Here is a 25315-nt window from a genome sequence, read left to right on the forward strand (position 1 = left end):
TACCCACAATTTTTAAAATATAGTTTTCTAATGGTAAAAATATTATATGTATATATAATAATATATTATTATTATTTTCTTTTTTGAGATACAGTCTGTCTACATAGCCCTGACTGTTTCAGGACTAACTATACAGACTAGGCGAATCTCTAATTCACAGAGATCTGCATGCCTCTACCTCCCTCATGCTGGGATTAAAGTATTCACTGCCACACCATTCATTCATTCATTCATTCATTCATTCATGTGTGTACCTGAGTGTGGATTTGTAACCTTGAATGCCATGCTTACGGAAGTCAGAGAGGGAGTTGGAGCCTATAACTGGAGTCACAGGTAATTGGGAGCTGGGAATAAGAACAGTATGCACTCTTTTTTTTTTTTTTTTTTTGGTTTTTCGAGACAGGGTTTCTCTGTGTAGCCTTGGCTGTCCTGGAACTCACTTTGTAGACCAGGCTGGCCTCGAACTCAGAAATCCGCCTGCCTCTGCCTCCCGAGTGCTGGGATTAAAGGCGTGCGCCACCACGCCCGGCCCAGTATGCACTCTTAACCTCTCCTCTCAGCCATCCCTCTGGTCCTGTGTTATCAGAAATTTAAACAGTCCCTAAACTTTCCTCTGCCTTTGTCCCTTCCCCCTTTTGTGTCCTTTCACCTTTGCATTTCCCCCAGACCTTGGCATTTCCCATGCAAAACAACTCCCTGTGCGGGTGAGGTCATTGATCTTGTGTTAGTACACGGTATCTGACCCTGTGGCTGTCCCTGTGAGCCATGCATACACACCACATTCATTTGTTGTTCCTGTAACCCAAAGCCTTCCACAGAGTGTGGTCTGCGAATTGGAGGGTGATGGCCAGCACTGCCTTCTCCTCCTGAATAATCAGCTCTCTCCCACTCGCGGCCAAATACAAATATTGCCATTGGAGCTCACAATTGGCCTTGTGGAGAACTATTTTAAGTAGATGTGGCTACGGTAAGAGTGTAAGTGATCATTTTTCACTCCGGGAAGGTGTGATGGGTGTCTCGGATTCTCTCTGTTCAAGAATGCAGTTTGGAGTCTGGGAGATGGCTCAGTGGTTAACAATGCTACCTTCTCTCCCAGCACCTACATGGAGGCTAACAAGCATTTGTAACTGCAGTCCCAGGGGATCTGGTGCTCCCGGCACCAGGCATGCTCACAACACAGGCTTACAGGAAGGCAGAACACCTATAGACATAAAATTTAGAATTTAGGGGATTAAAAAAATAAGACTGTAGTGTGGCATGCCTGCCGGCTGCTGTGTCTTCTTTTCCCTTTCTGCTCTTGTGACTGTGATCAGCTGTCATGTGCCTTTGCTTAACTACCCCAAATGGAGAAGTCTTTAAAAAGAAAGTTTCCTACTTGATTCTTACACACCCTTTAGTTTGGTTAGACTTTCCTTCTTGGAGGGAAGATGCTTGCTGTAATAGGAAGCACCCTGAGTGTGCTCTGCCCCTCCCACCCTGCCCACTCATGTCAGTCTTGCTTCATATAGAGCCGGGCACACCGGGGCTTGTTGTGTTGTACGTGTGCCAGCCCTTGCTTGTATGCTTTGTGCGTTCTCATTTTTGAAGACAGGTTTTTCACATGTTTGTTAATCCCCGGTGGATTAGCTGTATTGTCCAGGTTATGTTTCGTGGTTTGAAATTGTTTTAATTTTTTTCTCTTTTGAAGTGTTGTCTACCTATTTGTTGCAAGATCTTTCTGCTTTTGAATTTTTCTTTTCTTTTCTTTTCTTTTTTTTTTTAAGTTTGGGATATTGGGTATTTCTTTGTTGAATAATTCCATCTCTTGGATTCTTCAGCCTTGTCATATCCATCTCGGATTTAGTAGTGGTGACCTCTCTCTTCCCACGCACGCCTTGTGTACCTTCTCTTTAGGTATTAGAGGGAGGCCCTGGGTTTCTTCTGAAGTGCGTTTATGTTACCTAGTTAAGCATGACTGCTCTGACTCCCATTTTGTGGCATTCTTACAAACTGAGAACGCATGCTCTTGTTTTGTTTGAAGTCTACATAGCCATGTAGGTTATTTTTATCTTTTATTAGATGTTGAATGCCTTCTGCCTTCCATAGCATAGGTAGAGGATTTAGAATTATTTAAGTCACCTTTTATTTGTGAAAAATTGGCTATATCTGCGTTGTCTTAAATTTTAATTAAAATTCATTTCTGCATTGACACAAGCCACTTTTTAAGTGCCAGATGCCTACATATATTAGCTGGACAGGGCAGGTAGAGAACGCTTCCATCAATGGAAATGGTCTATCTGGAAGCTCAGGGTTAATGCACATTATAGGAATACCTTAGCTGTTTTGTTTTTTTTTTTCTTCCTAGAATTCTAATATTTTGACATACCATTTTCCTTCTTTCTCCAGGGGAATGGTAACTGACTATAGTAAAGGGGGTGGGTTCCTGAAAAGCATTGGTGTCTTGTCAGCTGTTTGGGTACAACTTGTACCTGCCTAAGTCTCATGACTGTTGCACTGTCTTTTGCAGGTGATAGGAGGTGACAGTAACCGCCATCTAAGACTCCAGTGTTCCAGGTGCTGACGAGCTGCCTCTGGTCTTAAATTCCTGGCTTGACTAAGCCTTCCCTGTAACCACTCCAGGCCAACCGCTGTGTAGGTTGCTCAGCCTTCCTTGATGATGGGTATCGGCAAGAACACGGCATCCAAATCAGTGGAGGCTGGGGGCTCCACGGAAGGCAAATATGAAGAGGAGGCGAAACACTCGAATTTCTTTACTCTCCCGGTAAGAGTGTTTCCTGCCTGCAGTTCTTCTCTGGAGTATACGTAGGACACATGTTAACACTTGTGTTTTCAGTGAACATTGTGGCATTGAAAATCAACTGTCTCTCATGATGTTATATTGGCTGTACTCTTAGATAGCCTCAGGGGACCTGCTTGAGTTAACCCAGGAAGGAAGTACACACTGCTATTAATGGTTTTTTTGTTTTGTTTTGTTTGTTTTTTAAATTCCTTAATTTTTTATTCCTGGTACCACTACCACAATTTTCAGGGCAATATACCTGATGTAATGAAAAGAAAAAGAAAAAGACAAAGCTACAACAGATAAAACACCTCAGGAATGTACATCTAATTGACACTACATTGTATTAATCAATAGCTGCACTTTTTGCAAACTGTGGCTATGACAGTCCGGAACAAGAAGGATTTCCTGTTTAAGCTGCAGTAACTTTTCTGACTGTGGATCATCATTCCTTCTGTGGCAGATTTTTACAGTTCCTCTAATGCATTTGGGACGACTGTCTCAAAGTAACCTGCAGCTTTCCTGACAACTCCTCACTCTCTCTCCTGCTAAGAACTGTTTTATTTTTAAACCTTCTGCTACCATATCCACCACTTCCACCTCCAGATCCATAGCCACCACCATAGGGACTGCCTGAGCTTCTTCCACCAAAACTGCCCCCTTTCATGGGTCCATAATTTGATTGTTGCTGTCCACTATAATTTCCAAAGTCATTATAGTTCCCACCATCACCATAGTTACTTCCACCAAAATTTCCTCCTTCATCGTAACCATCATAGCCTCCTCCTCCACCACCACATCCACCGCCCTGGTTTCCATAGCCTGGTCCACCACCTCCATAACCTCCTCTACTACTGGACCAGGACCACCACCATAGTTGCCACCATCACCTCCAAATCCATTATATCCACCATCACCACCTCCATAACTACCTCTGCTGCCACCACCTCCACCACCATAGCCACCTCTTCCACCAAAGTTTCCTCCACGACCAAAGTTTCCTCCATGAGCCATAAAGCTGCCAGATCCACCTTCACGACCTCTCTGTGATCCAGCAGACTGCATCTCTTGTTTAGAAAGGGTCTTTTTCACTTCACAATTATGCCCGTTAATAGTGTTGTATTTCTGAACAACAATGTTATCAACTGTGTCATGATATCAAAAGTTACAAAAGCAAATCCTCTCTTTTTCCCACTCTGCCTGTCTTCCATAACCTCTATGGTTTCAATCTTGCCGTACTTTTCAAAGTCGTCTCTCAGGTTATATTCTTCCGTATCCTCTTTAATACCTCCAACAAAAATTTTCTTCACCGTTAAATGGGCACCAGGCTTTACAGAATCCTCTCTAGAAACGGCTCTCTTTGGTTCCACCACACGTCCATCATCCTTGTGTGGCCGAGCACACATTGCAGCATCCACCTCTTCAACACAAGAGTAGGTCACAAAACCAAAGCCTCTGGAACGTTTTGTTTGGGGATCTCTCATTACCACACAGCCTGTAAGTGTGCCCCATTTCTCAAAATGTTCTCTTAAGCTATCTGTGGTTTCAAAGCTCAGACCACCAATAAACAGCTTCCTCAGCTGCTCTGGTTCCTGTGGATCATGGCCCTCCATTTTGAGACCTGACTCGCCTCTTCCAACTCGAGTTCAATATCTATTAATGTTTTTAAAACCATTCCAGTGCTTACTGTGTTCTGGAGAGAGTCTTCATTTTCTCTCCAAAACTGTACTGTTAGGAGATGTAGTTCAGATCTAACATACATTAGCTACCTGAAACTGGCTGATGGTTCTTTGAGAATTTTATACAAATGTAATTTGAACATACTCATCTCCCCTGCCCCCCACCCCCTGCAAAATCCTCTTACCCCTTGCTACCCAACTCTGAGATTTCTCTTTTGTTTTCTTTTCCCACTGAATCAAGTTTGTGTTGCCCAGCTTGTCTTGGGAGTTGACTGCCCTGCTGTGTGGTTGACCACCCGTGACTCACATCATAAGGAAACTGACTCCGTCTCCCTGTAGCCATCAAAAGCCAGTAGCTCCTCAGGACTGGGGAGCTCTAGCACTGGGGATTCCTGTCTTAAAGCCTCTGTTCTTACAGTCCTATAGAGCCTTCTGCGACACCCTAATGGCCACATTCTAACAAAGTGCGCTGCAGTAGCTGGTACTCAGCAAGAGTTCACAGGTTCTTGCTCCTCTCCGCTGGGTCTCCTCTGGGGATTCCTGTTGGGTTGTATCTCACCTGGTCCTTTAATGCTACTTGTGACATGGCTGTCCCTGGCTCATAGTGAAACTGTAGGCTGCGTCCAGCTTTACATAGAGAGGGGTGGATGGCAATAAGGATGACTAATGTGTCTGGCACTTACCAAGCCCTTGGGTCATGAATTTCCACATCTTCTCTACAAAGAGGCTTACAAGCACTGGCTTAGAGCTGCATGCTGTGGCCTCGGTGTGGTCTGGTTCCTCTAAACCTCATTTTGAAATGTAATCCCCATTAGGAAATATGAAGAGATGGTACCAAGTAGGATTTTGAAGAGAAGACTAGAGCTCTGCCCTTTTGAATAGATAATCTGTTTGTGAATGCAATTAATAGATTAATGAGTGGATTGGCTGTGAAAGCCAGCTTAGCTAGGTCTCTCCCCAGGTGCTGTTCTCCACAGCTCCCAGACTCTTCAGGCAAAACACTAGACACAGCCTCTTGAAGCTGGGTCAGAAGCACAGCCATTTTCCTTCTTTTCTTTAACCTGTATTTTGTATGGATGGATGCTTTGCCTGAATATATGTCTGTGAATCACATATAGGCAGTGCCTGGATCCCCTGGTACAAGACCGTGTGGGTGCTAGGGACTGAACTTAAAATGTTTTGTGTCTCTCATCTCAGTGATGTGGAACCGGTATGCCCAGAAGCCCAACCCTACCCCTGCAAGACTGTCTTCATCCGGCAGCACCTCACTGCCCACATCAGCTCAACATTAGCTCTGCTCAGAGCCACTTCCTCAACCACCCTACAAGCCACGTTATTAGTGCAGATCAAAATCAAATCTTAGAAAGATTAAAAAGCATTTCAGTGTCTGTGCTTGGCCCCCTTCCTGGCTCCCCAAGGCCTCTTGGGTTAAGCTGGAATTTCCTAGCTTGACACCAGTGCTCACCCTCGATGGGTATCCTGTAGAGTATCAGGATTGAGTCTTATTTGCCCGGGACATAGCTAGGATCGTTGAAATAAGCATCTGAGCTTTTGTGTAGCCCAAGGAGCATCTGTTGTGTGAATATGAATAGACAGAGTCAGGAGGACAGTTGGAATTGTGAACTTTTGCCAAAATCTGTATTTGGAACCCTTTTAAAATTTAGAGTTTAGTGAGATTGGCTACAGTGGTGCTACTTGGTTGTAGTCCAGGATTCAGAAGGCCAAGGCTAGAGAAGCTCTGGAGTGTAAGGCTAGCTTGGGCTACATTTTGAACCTATCTCAAAAAATTTGTTTTTGAGGTATAGTGTATATAACATAAAATTTGGAATAGAGTTGTCAGAGACATTATATATATATATATATATATATATATATATATATACATACATACATATACACACACACACACATATATATATATACACACACACACACATACATACATACACACACACACACACACTCTGTTATGTAACTACTACCTCCTCCTAGTTCCAAAACACCTGTGTTCCCCCAAAGGTACATTTACCCACAAAGCAGAGCAGCCTTAGTTCATGAGTTACTCTACTCCAGTTGTTTTGTGTTAGGAAATTCATCCTGCCCATGTGTTCTCCTGGCTTCCCGGGCCGCTGAGTGATGCAACGTGGAATGCTGTAGCTTCAAGTGCAAACTTGAATTGGGCTGGGAACGTGGGTCTTGCTGCAGCTACCACAGACAACCAATGTCACATACCCAGTGTTCGTGTAAGAAGCTGTAGTGTGATTAGAATTCTGTGTGTTTTTCTGTTTATTTTGGTCTGGTTTTTGAGGTAGGGTCTTGTTCTGGTCCAGGTTGGCCCTAGACCCATAATCCTCCTGCCTCAGCCTCTGAGAGCTAGGATTATAGGTATGCACCATTGTACTTGGACAGAAATAGTTTTAAAAGCAGACCTTTGCTAAGTAATATAAGAAAATCCATCTCCTTTAGAGCATGTTAAATTAGAGCCCTATTCAGATCTCTAGCATGCTTTTAAACTTAGACTTGGGTCTACGTGCTTACAAATGAGAAATTTAATTTTTTGCTGCTACAAAAGTCAGTGGATTAGAAATCTCTCCAGAATTCCTCAGGCCAAGGAACTTTATACCCGCTGTTGCTTAGTTAGCTATTTAGTCTTTTTAATGACTCCCTCTTGGAGAAAGAACTTGTGTTCGTTATAGGAAACTACCAAGTGTGTAAAAGGAAAAGGAGGGCAAAATGACCTTTTGACCAACAACCACGGTCACTAGATGGGAGTAAGGTGTCGTTGTCCTTTGATTAACAGCCACGGTCACTATATGGAAGTAAGCTGTCATTGTTCTTTGCTTTAAAGGCAATGTGAAGACGATGCACATGTTGAGTCAGCAGGTCTGAATGTTCAGGGAGTGTGAAGAGTGGAGATTAAAAGTTGTGCTGTTGCTGTCCTTGACCCAAAGTTTATTGTTTCTGGATCTTTTGCCAACCATATGGATAGCTGGGGAGCTCTTGGCTTTGTGTGCTAATACTATTATTATTATACTTTACATAGTATTACTTGGACTTTTTCCTTTGCCAACGTGTGAACTTCAGTTTCTTTTCTCTCCTCTCTCCTCCCTCTGCCTCTCATCCTCCTTTTTCTTTAGACTGCCTCCTGCTTTGTAGCCCAGCTAGTCTTGAACTCAGCAGTATGCTTGTTTTTCTTTGTGTATTTGATGAGAATTTTATACAAGTATACAATGTATTTTGATCGTATTCAGCTTCCTGACCACCTCTTAGTTCTCCCAGACTTTCCCATTCTTCCTTCTAATTTTATCCCATGCTCTTCTTCCTGTGGAACAGAGTTCAGTTAGTGCTGCTGTAAGTATGTGCATGGGTGTAGAGCTGTGCTTCTCAACCTTCCTAACCCCTGACCCTTCTACATGGTTCCCCACGGTGTGGTGACCCCAACTAGAACATGATTTTGTTGCTACTTCATAACTGTAGTTTTGCTACTGTTATGAATCATAGTATAAATAAATACCTGATACGCAGGATGTCTTACATGCAATCACTATGAAAGGGTCATTCTGCTCCCAAAGAGGTCTCAACACCCAGGTGGAGAGCCATCAACTGGTTCCTAGGCAACCACAAGCGGCCAGACCACTAGAGAAAATTGATTTCCCTTTCTCAACAGCCATCAGCTGCTCGTGTTTCTCAGCTAGGAGTAGGACTCTGAAGCCCTGTTTTATTCATGCTGGATCCTGCATGGGTCTCTCCCTCTCCCCCTGTTGATTTGGGGGTGCTCTTTATAAATTGTTGATTCAGTCCTCCTTTCTCTGTATTACACCTATAGTTTCTCTTAGACTGTCATCAGTGTTTCTGTTTTACAGTGCTGAAATGTAAACTGTGTTTTTATCTTTTGCTAATCTACGTTTGGTTGTTGTGGTTGTGGTGTTTGAGGTAGGGTTTCCTTTTGTAGATCTCCTGGAACTGGAGCTACCTACATAAGATGGTTGTGAGATCCTCCCGTATGGATGCTGGGAGTTGAACCTTGGTCCTCTGCAGCCACTGTTTGTAATCACTGAGCTATCTCTCTATTCCTATATATGGAATTTTTATTACAATGATATACTTCTAACCAGTACAATCTGTACTAATTGATTTATGAACTAACTCTCTCTCTCTCTCTCTCTTTCTCTCTCTTCCTGAGTAGGATCTCACTCTGTAGCTCTGGTTGCCTCTATTCTGTGTTTTTAAAAACTATTTGGAGGCAGTACAGTGGCAGCATCCGCACTGCCAGCCTTGGGAGGCTGAAGCAGGGGTATCCCGAGCTTCAGGATAGCCTGGGCTATAGAGCAAGAACTTGTCCCCCAAATAAACAAACAAAATGTAATTCTGCTGTTGCCACTTGTAGCTAAGCTATAGGTGGTTTTCCTTGATGTTAACATATCAGTAAGAATCACTCTCCTGGGACTAGAAAGATGGCTTAGCAGTTAAGAACAGTTGTCAGAGGCCTGGGTTCAGTTCCCAGCAGTACCCAAGCTGGGTTAGGGGACTCATAACTGCCTGCAACTTGAGAGTCAGAGGATCTGACGCCCTCTTCTGGTCTCCCCTGGCACCTACAAACTTAAATACACATAAATGTCCATTTTTCTTCTAGTATCTGAGTGTAACTAGCTTATGGCTAGTTATTTATTGTTACACCTAAAAAGTGCTTGTTTTCTTGGAGTTAAAGCCTCTTTTACTTTCAGTATTGCATCTTTAGAAGAGATCCCTAGGAACGGAACCATTTGATGAAGGAATGAAAATACTTTGTTTCTTGTTTCTAACCAGATAAATCATGTTGTTCCTCACCAGAGGATGCACAGCATAAGGCTAGGCCTCCTTTGAATAGATTCCAAGATGGGTGGGCTCTCCTGCTTCCCAGTGTCTAAGCAGCTGCGCGCGCACAGCAGGCTGCTTAGTTATAGTCTTCTGACTGCCACACTTCCTCTTTCGAGAGCAGACAGGCAGCTAGCTACCTTGGTTCCTGAGGAAGTGATCCTAACCAAAGCAGTGTAGACACTACCACTCAGCAGCAGCCCGGTCACCTACATCGCAACCCTGGCTCATGGGTCACTTCCCTTGCCCTGGAGAGTGTTGAGGATTCTATGGCTAGAAGTTTCTTTGGAATGTTCCATTTCTGTCTTTCCTGGGGGGCTCTGGCTTACCCAGCTCCAGCTTCCTATGGGAAGCTCCACACTTCTCCATTTAAAGTAGCCTATACACATCTATTTCATTTAAGAAAACAAAGTTTGCCACTGCAATATGTAATATGCAGTTTAGGGCTCTCTTAAGAATTATGGGAGGCCATTTAGAAAAACCATATTTCCCTACAGCAGAATGGCAAGCGCTGAAACCCCTTCTCACCGTAGCCTTTCTCTTTAGGTGGTGATCAATGGTGGGGCCACATCCAGCGGAGAGCAGGACAACGAGGACACGGAGCTCATGGCAATCTACACCACAGAGAACGGCATTGCAGAGAAGGTACCCATGCTACCCCTTCCCACTGCCCGGCCCTGTTTCTGCAGGGCTTTGGGGGTCTGTATGTTTGTTTTGTAATGGAAGAGTCATAATTACTAGGTTTTAATTGTCTTAGTAGCAATTAAGGTTAAAAGCTCTTAAGAGTCATTATCTAGGTATTTGTAAAAGCCTTGGCCAGAATGTTTGAGAACAGTGGGAAAGAGCTTGAGGACCAAAAGTCAAGTCTGATTACAGAGGTGACTCAGACTCTAAGGAATTACCATGACTCTCTGGGTATCAGCTTTTCACCTATTAAATAGGAATAAAAATATAAGGTAAGTGTACCTAAGGTGGATATCTGAAATCAAAACTGCCAGCTACCAGTGTGGCATTCTAAAGCATGGTCCATGCATGCATACATTCATGTGTGTATGTATGTATGTATGTGATTATAGAGATAGATTTGCATTTACATATGTACACATACATACATGTATATTTGTGTGTGCTTATTCATTGTTTTTTAAATAAAATTTGAATGACTGTGTTTGTGTACTTTTTTTGTTTTGTATGACTATAATGAAATGAAGTAAAGAGAGTTCTATTCTGGCTTAAAAGGTCTGGAAGGAGAAGATAGGCAACCCTAGTTGACATCGCCCCAGAGAGTCTCATGGCACATAAGAACCAATGCTCATATCCTGACCCAGAAAACAGAAAGGGGGCAGGGGCAAGCAGGGTCCCACAATGCATTTCAAGAGTTCAGATCTTTGTGTCTGTGCCTTTGTTTGTATGTCTGTCTGTCTGTTTTGGCTAAAGTGGACTTTGTTTACAGTCCTCTACCCCAGCTTCCAGTGTTATCTAAAATCTATGTTTTAAAGGTCCATGGTATCTTAGGCTGTTGCCACCCTTGATGAAGCCTTTAACACATGGACCTTCAGGGGCATTCATTAGGCAAACTAGCATATACTAAGGAAGGGCTTTATTTTGCCCTTGGTTTTATTCCTTTGTGTAATATATAGGACAGTGTGGAATTTACCTTGTGTGGTGAGCCCAGTATGTCCTTAGTCCTGTCTGTGTAGAAGTGTTTCAGAAATTGCAGTTGGGTTCAGGTGTTTCTTAATGATTCGTAGAATCCATTCAGTTTTCACCCTCGCAGTTGTGTATAGAGATAAGCTGCAGATTAAAGTCCTGGTTGGAAAACTACAACAGCAGAGTTAGAGAGACACCAGGCCTCTCGACACCTTTCCCCCAGTGAAGGCAGGCGGGCAGTGTTGTAATTCTCCCACAACAATCCATAATAGTTCTCATGAAATATTGTCAACTAGGGAAGCTCACCTGAGCTTTGGCATGGAAAGTTTTATCAGGAATCAGCCTCTTAGGTATGGCTGGCCACCATGTAGCTGAATTTAGAGTCTAGTTTCCCAGTGAACACGCTGGTAACAGGTGACCCAAGGGTCCTGCCATAGATGGGACTGTTGTGTAAACTGTTACCTTACCCCAAGGCTTCAGAGGAAGAAAGGAAGGAAGGAAGGAAGGAAGGAAGGAAGGAAGGAAGGAAGGAAGGAAGGAAGGAAGGAAGGAAGGAAGGAAATTGTTGTTAAAATCCAAGAACAAAAGCAAACACCTGGGAGCTGGTGTCAGGTGAGGCCAGCCCTTCCTTTGGAAGGCGGAGAGAGTTTGAGTAGCCCAGCCTGCTGAGCCAGTCCTGTCCTAGTCTCTCATGTGCACGTGCAGTTTCTCTGTCATGTCTACTACTACAGTCTCTGAAAGACACAGTTCCATTCTAGCACATTCAGCACTGCAGGCCTGTGAGCGTCTGTTGCTGGACCAGAGGCAAATGTTTGTTCTGTAACATTTGTGTCAAGTGTCAACTTCATTAGGCTGTACCTTTTAACTGTAGACAGTGAGGCAGAATTCCAGTGTTTATGGAAAGGGACTTAACCCCCAAGTTTGCCCCCTTTCAAGGGACACTAGGTGGCAGGGCATGGAGTTAGCAGCTCCTTGTGGGCTATCTCCATCGGAAATGGACTACGGGCTCACAGTATTAGCTCTAGCCATTTTTTGTGGAACATTTTCATTTTGTTTCCTATTATTTTGTTTGCTAGGTTAGAAAATATTTTAAAAGTACATATCGTGTTAGTTACGTTTTAATTAATGTGGTGAAATACTGTGACAAAGGTTTGTTTGGAGCTATGGTTCCATGACTATCACTGCAGGGAGCATGGCAGCAGGCAGGCAGCTAAGCGCTCAAATCAAAACCACGACAGGAAGCAGAGAAGCCTGCACCCAGTGACGTACTTCCTCCAGCAAAGCCATGCCTCCTAGTCCTCCCCAAACAGCCCAAACTGGGGACCAGGTACTCAAATGTCTGAGATTATGGAAGACTTCTCATTCCAACCACCAGAGATTCTAAGACATGCAATTAATTATTTACAGAGGCTTAGAAACTAGAGCAATTTTAAGACTCCATGGAAAGAAAGACAGGGTTTCTTCAAGCCATCTGTTTAGCTGATGTCAAGACTGAATAATTGCTAGGCTGAGTTAGTTATCTTGGTGATCTTGACTTTTAGATGCATGCAATACTTAACATTTTAAAAATCTTTATTGCCACATAAAGTATTAGAAATGATATTTTTTAAAATAAATAAAGCCGAAAGAGTTCAAGATTTGGGCAGAGGCTCTGGTCAGGGTTGGTGCTCTTGGGAATGAGGCAATGTCATGGGAGTCAGAGCCCTCATTCTGAGAATTACCTCTCTGAGGTACTCAGGACAGAATGGCTGCACCAGCAGAAGGTGGTTCTGGGTAGTAGAGGGTTGTGCTAAGTCAGATGGAGCTAACATCGTTCCCGGCAGTGACTAGCCCCTCTTTTCTCCTCTCAACTCCAGAGCTCTCTTGCAGAGACCCTGGACAGCACTGGGAGCCTGGATCCCCAGAGGTCGGATATGATCTACACTATAGAAGATGTTCCTCCCTGGTACTTGTGCATATTCCTGGGATTGCAGGTGAGATGATTCTTCTAGGGTGTGTGACCTCTGGCCTAGAGCTTATACTGTTTACCGGCTAAATGTTTAAGATAGTCGGTGTTTAATTTTTATTTTATTATTTTTAGTCTGTGTATTGTGTGTAGGCATGTGACTACAGGTGGCTGTGGAGGCCATAGGTGTTGGAGCCTGATGGGGGTTCTGGGAACCGAACTCCAGTGTCCTGCAAGAACAGTACATGTGTTTATTAAACTGCTGAGCCATCTCTCTAGTCTCCAAGTTTTATTTTAACTAAGATTTATTGTAAATGTATTTTACAAGAATGGTGTATAAGAATTTTCAACATTAATTTCAGAACAGCAGGGAAAAGAAAAGAACTGGGAAGTAAATGCCGAGGGAGTGAAAAGTGATGGGGGCGGGGGGGGGTGGGGCTGCAGGGGAGGTGGAGCTGGGGAGGGGAGACAGCAGAAACAGAAAGGGGTCAGTAGCCTGGGCCTCCTACCCAGCCTTAGCTATCCACAATCCTGGAAAATATCATGACCAGGAAAAGAGGGAAGACTCTATTGTCTTTTAAAGGAAGGGAACTTTGCTGCCTCCCAGCCTTAGTCTGTCTGCCGTACCTTCGAACAGGTGGGGGATGATGACAATAGACAGGTCTACTGTGACTTTAGTGCTTGTCCTGCTCACAGGATTAAAGTGACTTTTGAGAAATGGGGGGGTGCTCTCTCCTTCTTGGCCTCCTACCTGGTTTCTGACTCCTGCGTTGGGTTTGGACCCTGTTTTGAGGTCTGACTTTCCACACTTCCTTGCTCAGTGTGTGACCAGTTCCCTTCAGGGTTCTCAGGTGGGGGAAAGTCAGTCTTGTTGCTCAGACCCCATGTCTACTGGGAGCTGGACTGTGCCTGGTCCCACTTCTGGCAGCCGGAGGGCTGAACGGGCTTGGTGAATAACCCTGGACCTGATATGAGAGGCCCACCTTTCAGGCATTTCTAGGATAGTCACATGGGAGTGACAACTCTTTTACCTCCTGTTCCTAACTATACACAGTACCTTGTGCACTGCATTGAGGAGTTTTCGACAGAACACACCTGCACATTTGAGATACAGTCAGTGTGCTTCTCTGACTTGGGCAGAATGGGAAGCTTTGGGGAAAAAAAAGAGGGAGTTCACAGAACAGAAATAAAGAACTAGAAAATTAGGGGGAGGAAGGGAAATGAATTGTGAGTGCTGGAGCTGTCCTCAGAGGCCACGGGAGGGAGGACAGGGCACTTAGAGGGAGAGTGAATCTCTGCCCAAGAGTGCTAGACCACAGAGCAAGGTAGAAAATGCCCTCTGCTCTGAAGTATATTCCCCAGACCTGAGAGGGCTGAAAGCAAACGAAAGAGCCCCACAGGCTAATCTCTTAGGAATGCAGATGTGAGCATCCCAGCTGGGTTTGCTGCATTCCTGTTACTCCTGGATAACAGGAAGACTGAAGCAGGAAGATTATGGGTTTGAGATCAGCTCGAGCCATATTGTGAGTTTGACACACTGTGGATTCCAGAGTGAGACCCTGACTCCATAAAACAGGAGTAAAACAAGACCTTGTCAGATCACGTCCTCGAGCGTGCCTAGCGAGGGTCTCCTTCACGGCAAGAGTTGTTCAGCACAATGTACTTAACATGCTGGACAAGTGTTAGTGGGCACAAAAAGTAAGTATGCCTAGTAAGAAGTATCTAAACTTCTGTGAGACCTTCCTTTGTGCTGATGTGAACTCGTGTCAGTGATGTCATAGGACATGGGTAATAGGGAATGGAAAGTTACAAAATGGCGGGACACGTGATCAGAATGTGTAACTCGTGTAACTAGAGCGTCTTCATGTGGTCTGTATGTCCTAAAGACAGCAGGACACCAGTGTTAAGGGCAAATTAAGCAAATCCAGGGCAGGTTTACCTTTCCCCTTGTCTCTCCTCGAGCAGCACTACCTGACGTGTTTCAGTGGCACGATCGCGGTGCCCTTTTTGCTGGCTGATGCCATGTGCGTGGGGGATGACCAGTGGGCTACCAGCCAGCTCATCGGGACCATTTTCTTCTGCGTGGGAATCACTACATTGCTGCAGACAACATTTGGATGCAGGTGAGACAGATGTACTATGGGATTTTTACACCCCAGCAAGGCACTGAGAAAGATGGGCACTTTGCTCAGGGCTACTGGACAGATCATTTGGTGGTACAGCATATCCCAGTGGCCATTGGTCTCAGCATACATTTACAAGGTGTCCCTGGCCCCATATTTCCTCTCTTCATGAAGGGAACAATTGTGCAAGTTGGAAAAAGTCTTTTCATTTCTGTGGCTGGCTGGCAAGGCACTCTGGTCTCTAGCACGCCGTCCAGTCCTCTGCTGTAGTTCTGACCCAGTCTCTTTGACCCAGTTTCTATCTGGTCTCTTGCACTGTCTCTGCTCTCTGTGCACTCCCCCAGCTCCTGCCATCTTTCTACCACTCCCCTCCTTGGGCTACCCAGGCTGTGTTTTTCCTAGTGTACAACTTGTGCACTCTCTGCATTTCCCAGGTTTCTACCTCAGCCTCTGAGCCCCGCCCTACTTCATGTCCTAGTGGCCTGCCCACAAAGCACCCCTGCACATCCTCTGCCCCACTTGTTCCCCTCCAGAGATTCCTGAAATACTCTGTTCTCCCCTGAATTTCTACATGTGTTTTATGTTCTTTGGACTCACTCTTCTAATGTGGCCTGCTCCTCTGTCTTTGCCCCACTTTCTCATGGTGCTCTTTTTGGTGCTAGCTCTTTGGCTCATTTACCTTTGCATCCATAGCCCCGTAACAGTGTGGAGCTGAACTAGGAAGTACAAGTAGCAAGCATTCCTAGCTTCTGTAAGCCGGCCTTTTCTTCGTTTCCACAGTCAGTCCTGTTCTCAGCACAGCTTCCTACTTGCCCAGGCTCTGCTGGTTATCCTCAGAGCAAAGTCTGTGGATCTCTCTCTCTCTCCATTGGAGACAGTGCAAATGGGAATTGCTTTTCCCTGCTAGGAAGAGGCAGCTAGAGGGATACTGAGTAGCAGGCAGCTGTGACCTGGAGTCCAATGTGCCAGAATCCTCAGAACTCTGAAGGGCTATCCTGCCAGGGGCCAGTGAGCACCTGGGGTGTTTGGCTGCAGTAGAGGTGGAGTGGGAAGGTGAAGGGCAGTTCCTTTGCAGGTCTGCTGGTGGAGAGAAGCTGTTTGCACTGGAGACCATGGGGCTGGCAAGCTGTTCCTGTTAGACACTGACCTAAGGGTCAGAGATGTTTTCATCAGGGGCTCAGAGGAGAGTAGGGGTGTCATTGATATGCTAGGGAGGGAGATGAACCCAGGCTTTCACAAAATGTCCAAGCCAGGCCGTTAAATGTGGTAGGAGTGACACTGGTATTTGGTGTTGATTATCCAAGACTTTGGGTCACAGATCTGGTGGAACATCTTTTGTTGGCTTTACATAGTACACAGGGCATTGCACTTTGAGGGAGGAAATATTTTTCCTAACTAGCTGATATGACCTATGGTTGTTAAAGTTGGCTAACATGGAGGTGGTGGAAGCTCTTCCTGATGGCTGCATCTGCCTGTGTAAGCTGCATTCCTATGCCATGCCAAAGGCCTGGCCAGGAGACTGCTGAACCTGTTGGGCAGACTTACATAAGATGACATAGCAAGTGGACCTCAGGAACTTCAGGCAATGCTCTTGGTCTTGATGGCACCCGTTTTTAAAGGCATCAGGCATTAGCCCATGGAGAACAGTGAGGTCAGCGCAGTTCACCTCTTCTGTCCCCTAGAGAGCAGCCAGTCAAGAAAGAACTAGAGAGGGTGCTGCCACCTGCCCACGTGGGAACTGGAAATCAGGAGCTACTTGTTGGCGTGGGGTGTCTGTGCAGTGACGAGCAGCCTGTCTCTCTTCACCATGTGTGGCTACATGCTTGGTTCTTTATCAGTAGGCCAGCATCCCATCTAAGAACCAGGCAGTGAGTGCATACTGTCTGGGAAAATGGGTACTATGGTATCAAGCTGGACCTGGGATGTGGGATTCTGTGGCTGTTGAGGCATGGGTGGTATCCAGTCTTGACCTATGAAAGAGGGAAAGTTCTGACAGCCCCACAGATACCTATTGAGCTATCTGTAGAAAGTGCAACTGACTCCAGGTGGCAGGCAGACAGGACTGTGCATGTATGGTGATGACCATACCCCAGAACATTATATAGGGTCATAAGAGAGGCAGGGATAGCATGTCTAGGACTTGAGGAGGTGGCAGTAGTAGAGATAGGTCCCAGAGACTTGTGGTTTGGGCCCTAAAGGATGAGAGTTATCTTTCACCTTGGCAGAGGTGGAAGCAAAAGCAGTTTAAGTTATGACCTAGCGCAGGATTCCTGTCACCAGGTGCGAGCCAGGACCGACTGAGCACTAAGACCCCGGAGTGGTAGGACTGTGCCTTGAAGGCCTTAGCCATATGACCACAGAAGAGTGGTGGGACATACCTTCTCAGCCTCAGGACATAGGCAGCTATCATATCCTTGGGAGGATGAGGGAGACTGCCTTCAGTGTCCCTGGGTGACAGTTATTGTCTGTATCTTAATCATCTTTTGTAACTTTGCAGGTAATTGGGCAGTTGTGGAGTGTAACTGCTAGATAATGGTGTGGACCATCACCAGTGCTGAGAATTAGCATCTCAGTTGGCGTTTGAAATTTCTCTGTTTAAAACAAGCAGTTCACACCAAGGAGATGCCAGAGTGGACAGATGGGGAGGGGTGTGGCGGTGTGGGGATGGAGCCCAGAGCTGGGCTGATCCCACCCCTCAGCTAAAGGATTGTATGTAGATGGTTTGTGCTTTGGTTTACTAGTCATTTTTTCAGCCTTCCCCTCACAGAAGTTTTTTCAAGTTAAGCTTTTGTGATTTCTTGGATTTCCCAACTCTGTGGTGGTTTATCTGTGTTGTGTCATTAAGTTCTGTATTATGTGTTTTTCTGGCATTTGTTGGCACTCGATGCTTCCATCGCACTGGGCAGCTAAGGTGATTGGGCCCTGCCTCTGAGGGGTGAGCCTCTTCTGAGGAAGCTAGAGAACAGGGAAGGAGGAGTGGCCTGTGCCTAGATCCTCCCCGCTTCATTATTGCAGCCTTGAAACTATTGTTCCATAAAAATAGAGTTCAGGAAAGATGTTGGATTTGGATGCCTTTAATTTCAGCTCTTTGGAGGCAGAGGCAGGTGGATCACTTTGAGTTTGAGGCCAGCCTGGTCTATATAGAAAGTTCTAGGGCAGCCAGTACTGCATAATGAGGCCGGTTTCCAAAAAAGAAAGAAAGCCGAATGGATCTTTGAGAAACAAAGATGTTGAAACAGATGTGTCTCTTTATAGACCTAAGGCTGAGCCCTGCGTGTTCCTCCCTGGCAAACCTAAGGCTGAGCCCTGCGTGTTCCTCCTTTGCAGACCTAAGGCTGAGTCCACAGTGCTCCTCTCTGGCAGACCCTTCCTTCCCGAAGCTTTGCTGCCTGAGAGTGTCTTCCTTGTCTCTGGAGACCACCATCGTTTCCATAGGGGGTTGTGACGGTCACTCCCTAGAGCATGTGTATGTTGGGTGGGCTGATTTCCAGGACACCTCTTCCCGGGCGTCCCCTCTGCCTTCCCGCATTGCCTCTCCCTGTACTTCCATCTTCATTGCTCAGCTCCTTTGATAGAGACTCAACAGTTCTACATTTGGTTACTTGCTTGGTTACATTTGGTTAGTTTTAACTACCCCTTGAGCTTGTTTTTAAAATCTCCCCCTCATCGGGATAGGGTTATTCAAATTCTCCTTAGCCCACAGCGCCAGCTTGCAGTGGGCATGGCTAGAGGCCCCCACCTCTGTGGAGTCACCGTGGAGGAAGGTTCTCTGAAACCCTGTGCTTCTCTGCCTCACTGATTTTTCTCACAGATGTGGCTAGAAGAGAACCCCACTGTCTTTAGAGGACCCCTCAAGCCTGCTCCAGGAGCCTCACTACTCTGTCATCCCCAATACTGTAAGAGTGCAGGTAGGGGCTACCAAAGGGGCCTCTCGTGGTCAGGCACAAACCTGCTTAAGCACATAGCAGATTCCTTTGCTGAGAGCCACTGACACTAGTTCAGTATCTGGTTTCTGATTAGCCACTGCCCATAAGAGAAAGTCTCCTGCTTTCTATCTTAATAGCTTCTTGTAACCATAGGGTGTGTGTGACAATGTGTAGTATATATGTAGTGGGCTGGTGGGGAGTGGGGTCTTGCACAAGTGGTATACTCCCTGAGGGCAGCACATTTTCCAGGTCTTACATCTGGGGACTTTGAGCCCTCACTATCAGAGTGCAGAGAGGTTGTTTAGGGAGGTTGGAAATGTCCCCACATTTCATCATCCCTGAGGAGTCCTTGTGTTTGTGAACCATTTGGAAGTGAAGTTGCAGATGGCATGCTGTTCCACTCTAAATGGAATGATAGTCTCTGAGTAACCACAATGCCATTTATCAACTTGAGAAAATAATTATTCCATCATACCATCTAATATGCAGTCTACATTTAATTTCCCCAGTTGTCCCTAAAAGATGTGTTATAGCTGTTCCCCAAGCCTCTCCAAGCCATGATCCAATTAAGCTTGTACAGTGTTTTGCTTGCTATGTCTCTCAACGTTTTAAAGTCCAGGCTAGGTGTCATGGACTCAGACCCCAGTTTGTCTGGTTGTGTCCTTATGGTGCTGTCTGACTGGGTGCATAGTCTCCCACTTGCTGTGAGCTGGAAGATGGGCCAGAGGCATGGATGATTCAGGGTGAATGTTTCACCCAAACTGCCAAGTCAGTGACATCATGACCCTTAGATTATGCCATGCCACGCAGCACATAATAGCTGGTTGTAGCATTCCCACAAATAAAAAGTTTACTGCCTACTTCACTAAGAAAGCATCTTAAATAGTGTGGTGAAGTGGAAGGTCAGTGCAAACCCGGAAGGAAATGACCTTGAAAGACATCATTTCTAGTCAGCTTCACTGGGTGACTAGACTCACCATAGACGTGGTGGCTTGGATCCCTTTGTACCACTTACCAGCCATGAGAATTCAGCCACACTGCCTAGCTCCTCAAAGACCATTCCCCCAGAAGAAAAATAATATGTAGCATGTTAATGAGTGTTGTGCAAGGTAGTGCCTGCCCCGCTGGTGCCGTGAGCTAGCTGTCATTATTACCTGGGCCCTGGAAGGGAGGTAGAAGTTTGGTGGAACAGCATGTCCCTGATGACTGTTACAGGATTGGGTGTGCCGGCCCCCTCTCACACAGGCAGCATCCTGACTTGGATGGATTAGAAAACAGCAGCAGTCATTCGACCCAGCCCCTCCTGAGGCCTGAGCCCGTCCGGCCTCCGTGGCGTGTTTGCTGGGGCAGGGATGCTGTCCACGTTTCCACAGACTACTCTTTATTGTGGTTGTTCTCATCTTCAAGGTCAGGGATTAAAAGACTGCCTGACTCTTGCTATTTTTGGATTTAACAAATTTCGTTCCCTCTACACTGTTTTTTGGTGGTGGTGGTGGTGGGGGATATTTCTTAAAACAGGGTTTCTCTGTGTAGCCCTGACTGTCCTGAAACTAGCTCTTATAGACTAGGCTGGCGTTAAAGTCACAGAGACCCATATGTCTCTGTCTTCTGAGTGCTGGGATCAAAGGCAGGCCACATCACCATCTGTCTTCTCTACACCTCTTTTTATTTGACCATGAGATGTGCTAGCCTGGCACATTCCCCATACCACAGGTTGCCCATTCTCTTCCTCCATGCTTCTCCTCTCTAGGCTGGTGGCTGACAAGGGTGAAAGGAATCAGGTTCTCACCAGATGTTAGGGGAAGGAAGCGCCTTCCACTTCACACAGCTTTGAAACTGTTACCCACTAGCAGTGCTTTACCAAGCATACCCATAAACCCCCTCAAAGTATTGATAAAAAGTCCTGTGCTAGGTGTGGTGTACATACCTTTAAGGCAGATAGGTCTCTGTGAGTTTGAAGCCAGCCCAGTTTACATGGTGATTTGCAGGCCAGACAAGGCTACTGAGACCTGTCTTAAAAATGGATTAAATAAGTAAATACCCATTATCTAATGAGTAATTATACTAACTCCTAATTGTATTAACATGCAATAAAATGCACCTTTTCTAAGGTGTGTAGTCAAGTGAGTTTTCCTGTGCACACAGTCACATAATGTTTATAATCGACAGCATTGCAGTCAACAGATAGAGAGCCGCGCCACGTGATGCAGCCTTGTATTTGGCTTCATTTTATGCTAACAGACAATGTTTGCAAAGGAGATTATCCAAAGGAAAAGGTGATCTGATATGGTAAAAAATGTCCGAGAGGTGATGGTTGTCCTGGGAGTATTTTCTTCTTGATCTCCCCCCCACCCCGCGCGCCCTCGCCCCCCCCCCCCCCCCGCCCCCCATCTAATCTCAATTCTGGCTACTACACATAGGGCCTAGAAACAATGAGCCCACTCAGTGTGCAGATCTCTGGTCCTCACTACCAGTCTTTAGGCTAATGGACTAGTTAGTGTTCTCTGAGCAAGTGGCTGACTTAGAGTAGGGCCTGGGAGGACAAGTTGAACCTGGAACATCTCATACTGGAAAGCTATGTTCAGAGAACAATAGGACACGTGGAGCTCCCTTCCGAGGGAACAGGAGCCAACAGGCTCTTCTGGGCAGGTTTGGGCAATTCAGTTATTAAGAACATGCATAGTAGTAAGTTATAAAACTTAAATTCATGTGCCTGCAGTGATGCTCAGGAAAGGAAGGTGGAGAAACAGTGGAGAAACAGGAAAACTCGTCTTTACAGCAAAGGTCGATTATAAACATAGATAAAACCCTAGGAGGGCAGTTTGGGCCACATAGCAAGAGTGTGGTTCAAAATATTATTGATTGGTAATTACCAGAGGATCGTAATATCTAAGCCTCATTCTAGAATTTAAAGTTAGTGGTAATCACTTCAGATTATTTGCTATTAGTGAGAAGACATGTCACCTGATGAGGTGAGTCATCCACCTTAAAGAAGCACCTTCACCTGATGGGTGACATCCTGATGGGTGGGTTCCAGGGTCACAAGTAAGTATTGAGAGGTCTCCTTGTCAGGATGCTGAGTTTGTGGTACACAGGCTTCGATTGTCCTGGGTATGGGAACTGTAGATACTTGAGAAACAATTAGAGAAATATAGTTATGCTTGAATATTAGGTTATATTACTGTTTTATTGTTGGTTTTCTTGGGAGATATAGACAGTTCTAATTGCTGCTCAAGTGTTTGAGTCAAGTAGTTTCGGTCTGTAATCTGATTCCCAACAGCTGAGTGATGAGTGAGCAAACAGCACCAAAGCGCTGCTAATTTACAGAGGTTCTCTGTGGCGCACTGCTTTGCTTTCCGCCAACGCCGTCCAGTCCCTATTCCTGGTGGTTGATTCAAGTGATGAAACTTGGTCCCTTAAAGCCCAGTCTGTTTGATCCGTAAGGATTTCTGTTTTTTCATTCTTCTGCCGTCCACACTCAAGCCAGCGTTCATTTGTGATTGATAACTTTTGCACCAGGTTTGGTCATCGTCTGTGCTGAGGAAGCACAGACTACACTTCAGTGAAGAATTCTGTCAGAGCAAATACACTGTGCACCTCCATGGTGCTTCCGTGGGGCACGGGGCCTTTGGACTGTCAGAGACCGGTCTCCTTCCATAGGGATAGCAGCGCTCCTGAGATCTGTCGTGCGCACTTCCTTTCTGCTCTCTTCTCAACCTGAACAATGCCTCACCCAGGCAGCACTGTAAATCCACATGTGAGGAAAGCCTAACTTCTTAACTTTAACAAAATTACTTTCCAAGCACGCTTGTAAATAGCTCCTTAAGCTCTTTACTGCTGGTCCTGGGAATAAGATTGTGAGTGAAAGGGCTGTGTCTTTCTCTTAGACAGTTGTAGTTTCTGGACAGGACGAGCAGACCAGTATAGAGGGGAACCATTAGAGGCTAAAATAATAGCAGGTCCTGGTCCTTGCCGGCTTGTCACCAGAGTCAACACCAAAGGACTTGGAGGTTGGTCAGGTAAGGACCACACCTAGATCTATGGCACAGCCTGTTCAAGTCTGAGAATAGCTTCCAGGTGACAGTCACCAGTCCCCATTTCCCTCAAAGTGATCCTTCCAGAGCTTAATCCCCTGAGCATTTTCCTTTTTGCCTACAGGTACCACTGGTCCCTTTTTACCTTCACTTTGTTCCTCTCTTGGACGTCCCCTGAGGTTTTGTATCTGTGTCCTATGGACTCCATTTTGCACCTCTTCTCTTTGCCTGGGTTCCTCATAGCCTCTCGGCATGTGGCTCAGTGCCTCTCAATCTTTTAAGAGAACCATATTTGATAGGTGGCAGAGCCCCACACACCTCCCCTCACACACCTCCCGTTATCTCCTAGGTGACTGATGTTGTCTCCTTCCCACAGCAGCAGCTCCTCAGGACCCAGGAAGCTTTCTCTCTGCCTTTGGTTGTGCTTGTGTCAGGCCTGGCTGCCATGTTATCAGATGACAGGATCGTTGTTATCCTTTCATCTAGAGCAGTGCTTCTCCACCTTCCTAACAACCCTTTCATACAGGTCCTCATGTTGTGGTGACCCCCAACCATAACATTATTTCATTGCTACTTCGTAACTATAACGTTGCTACTGTTATGAATTGTAATGTAAATATGTGATATTTCCAATGGCCTTAGGTGACCCCTGTGGAAAGATTACTCATACCTCCCTCCTAAAAGGGGTTGAGGCCCACAGGCTTGAAAACTCCTGATTTAGCACAAAGGGATTGGGGCCTTAAGGGGGTCTGAGGTTCAGCTGCACCTTGAAGTAATGGATCAGAAATGCAGATTTGGGACTGGAAAAGATGGCTCAGCAGTTCAGAGTACATGCTGCTCTTACATAGGACCCAGGTTCAGCTTCTGCCCCCCACCACTTGCAACTCCACCTCCAGGGGATCCTGTGCCCTCTTCAGGCATGCATACGCACAGACACATAATCAAAAATAAAATACTTTTCAAAGCTGCTGAATTGGTATCACCACCCCAGAATCAGAAGTTGTGCTGTAGACACAGACAAGCAGCGCATTGATAGACTTCTGGTGCAGTCTCCCTGGGAAATACTCCACCTTTTGACATAGCGAGGTTCCTGTCAGCTGTTCACGTGCTCCTGTAGCGTTTCCCAGGAATTTGAGTCATGTTTCTGATTTGAAATGAGGCCAGCTGAGCAGCTGACAGCCCATCTTAGGAGACTTCATTGTCACCTGCTCAGGACCCCAGAGCAGCATTGTCCCAGGCAGCACTGCAGCCTAGCTCTTACATAAAATGCTCACCTTAGGTGCCAAGATTAGGTTCGGATTAGGGTTTAATAGAGAGTGGAGCTCAGCATCAGCCTTGACTTCTGTCACTTGCCAGGAAGAGCCAGTGGGTGCAATGATCAAATGACTTTTAAGTGCAGTGGGTGTGGTGCACACCTTTAACCCAGGAGACAGAGGCAGCAGATCTCAGAGTTTGAGGCCATGCTTTATGTATTTGAGTTCCAGGCCATCCAGGGCTACGTTGGAATGACAACCCCCCAAAGAATATAAATATGAATACATATATGTATGCACACATATATGTATTCAATTCAATGTTATGTTACCCTATTATGCCTTACTTAACGTCTGAACCTGTGGTAAAATGGTGTTATTTGGACTGTTCAAGATGACTTCCATTCTTAATGGCACAGTGATATCTCTTTATCCTTATAATATATTCCTAAAATTTTATGTGAGGAATTTCCATAAGTCAGTGGCTATTTTCCCTTTGATGTACATTCCCACTAAAGAGGATCAACACATTTTGTGGCACTCCAGACCCCTCGAACACGGTAATTATAACCACATGACAGTTGAGGGTGTGTCCTGGTTGTACTTAAGAGGCCCATCTCCATCTTGTAGTCCGCATCCTACCTGCTCTTCCTGAGGTCACTGTGGCTAATATGGCCAAGAGGGTGTTTTTGACAAAGGAGCGTGTCAGAAAGGAGCACACCAGGTTCTGGGATTGCCCAGCTGCCAGCTGTTCTTTGGCCAGGACAACTTCTACTTCTGTGTACCCTTTGTCTCTGGCACAGAACTTATCAGGAGGCTGCTGGGTTCGAGTCAGACCACTGGCAAGGCCGTCTGGGCAGCCAAGGACGTGTGCTTAGCCTCCCGGGCCTGCAGACAGCAGGAGCACGATCTATCCTTTACCTTCAAATACTGTGGAAAGTAGAGATTACGTCCTTACGCCAGCTGCTAACTTAGTGCACACAGCTGGCTTCCAGGAAAAAGTCGTTGTGATTTGATTTCTTGCACTCAGTTTGGGAATGTGGGCAGGAGATTTTATGGGAAGTTTACCAGG

At 45.7% G+C, this 25315-nt stretch overlaps 1 protein-coding gene and 1 pseudogene across 5 annotated transcripts in view; one reads left to right on the top strand and one right to left on the bottom strand.

The window, feature by feature from the left end:
* Positions 1 to 25315, top strand: part of Slc23a2 (solute carrier family 23 member 2) — a 90939-nt gene that overhangs the window by 39627 nt on the left and 25997 nt on the right. For 4 of the 5 annotated variants that reach the window (XM_029472175.2, XM_021184093.2, XM_029472186.2 and 1 more), the window contains exons 2-5: positions 2507 to 2761; positions 9859 to 9957; positions 12819 to 12935; positions 14873 to 15030. In XM_029472175.2, coding sequence (XP_029328035.1) covers positions 2654 to 2761; positions 9859 to 9957; positions 12819 to 12935; positions 14873 to 15030 — 482 coding nt within the window. In that variant the 5' untranslated portion in view covers positions 2507 to 2653. Of the gene's footprint in view, positions 1 to 798; positions 976 to 2506; positions 2762 to 9858; positions 9958 to 12818; positions 12936 to 14872; positions 15031 to 25315 lie in introns of those variants that run through there. The other variant, XM_029472178.2, reaches the window with a different exon arrangement.
* On the bottom strand, positions 3258 to 4392 carry LOC110310925 (heterogeneous nuclear ribonucleoprotein A3 pseudogene; annotated as a pseudogene).

This window comes from Mus caroli, unplaced genomic scaffold (assembly GCF_978045245.1).
Source record: "Mus caroli unplaced genomic scaffold, Mus_caroli_1 scaffold_2, whole genome shotgun sequence".
Classification (NCBI taxonomy): Eukaryota; Metazoa; Chordata; class Mammalia; order Rodentia; family Muridae; genus Mus; species Mus caroli.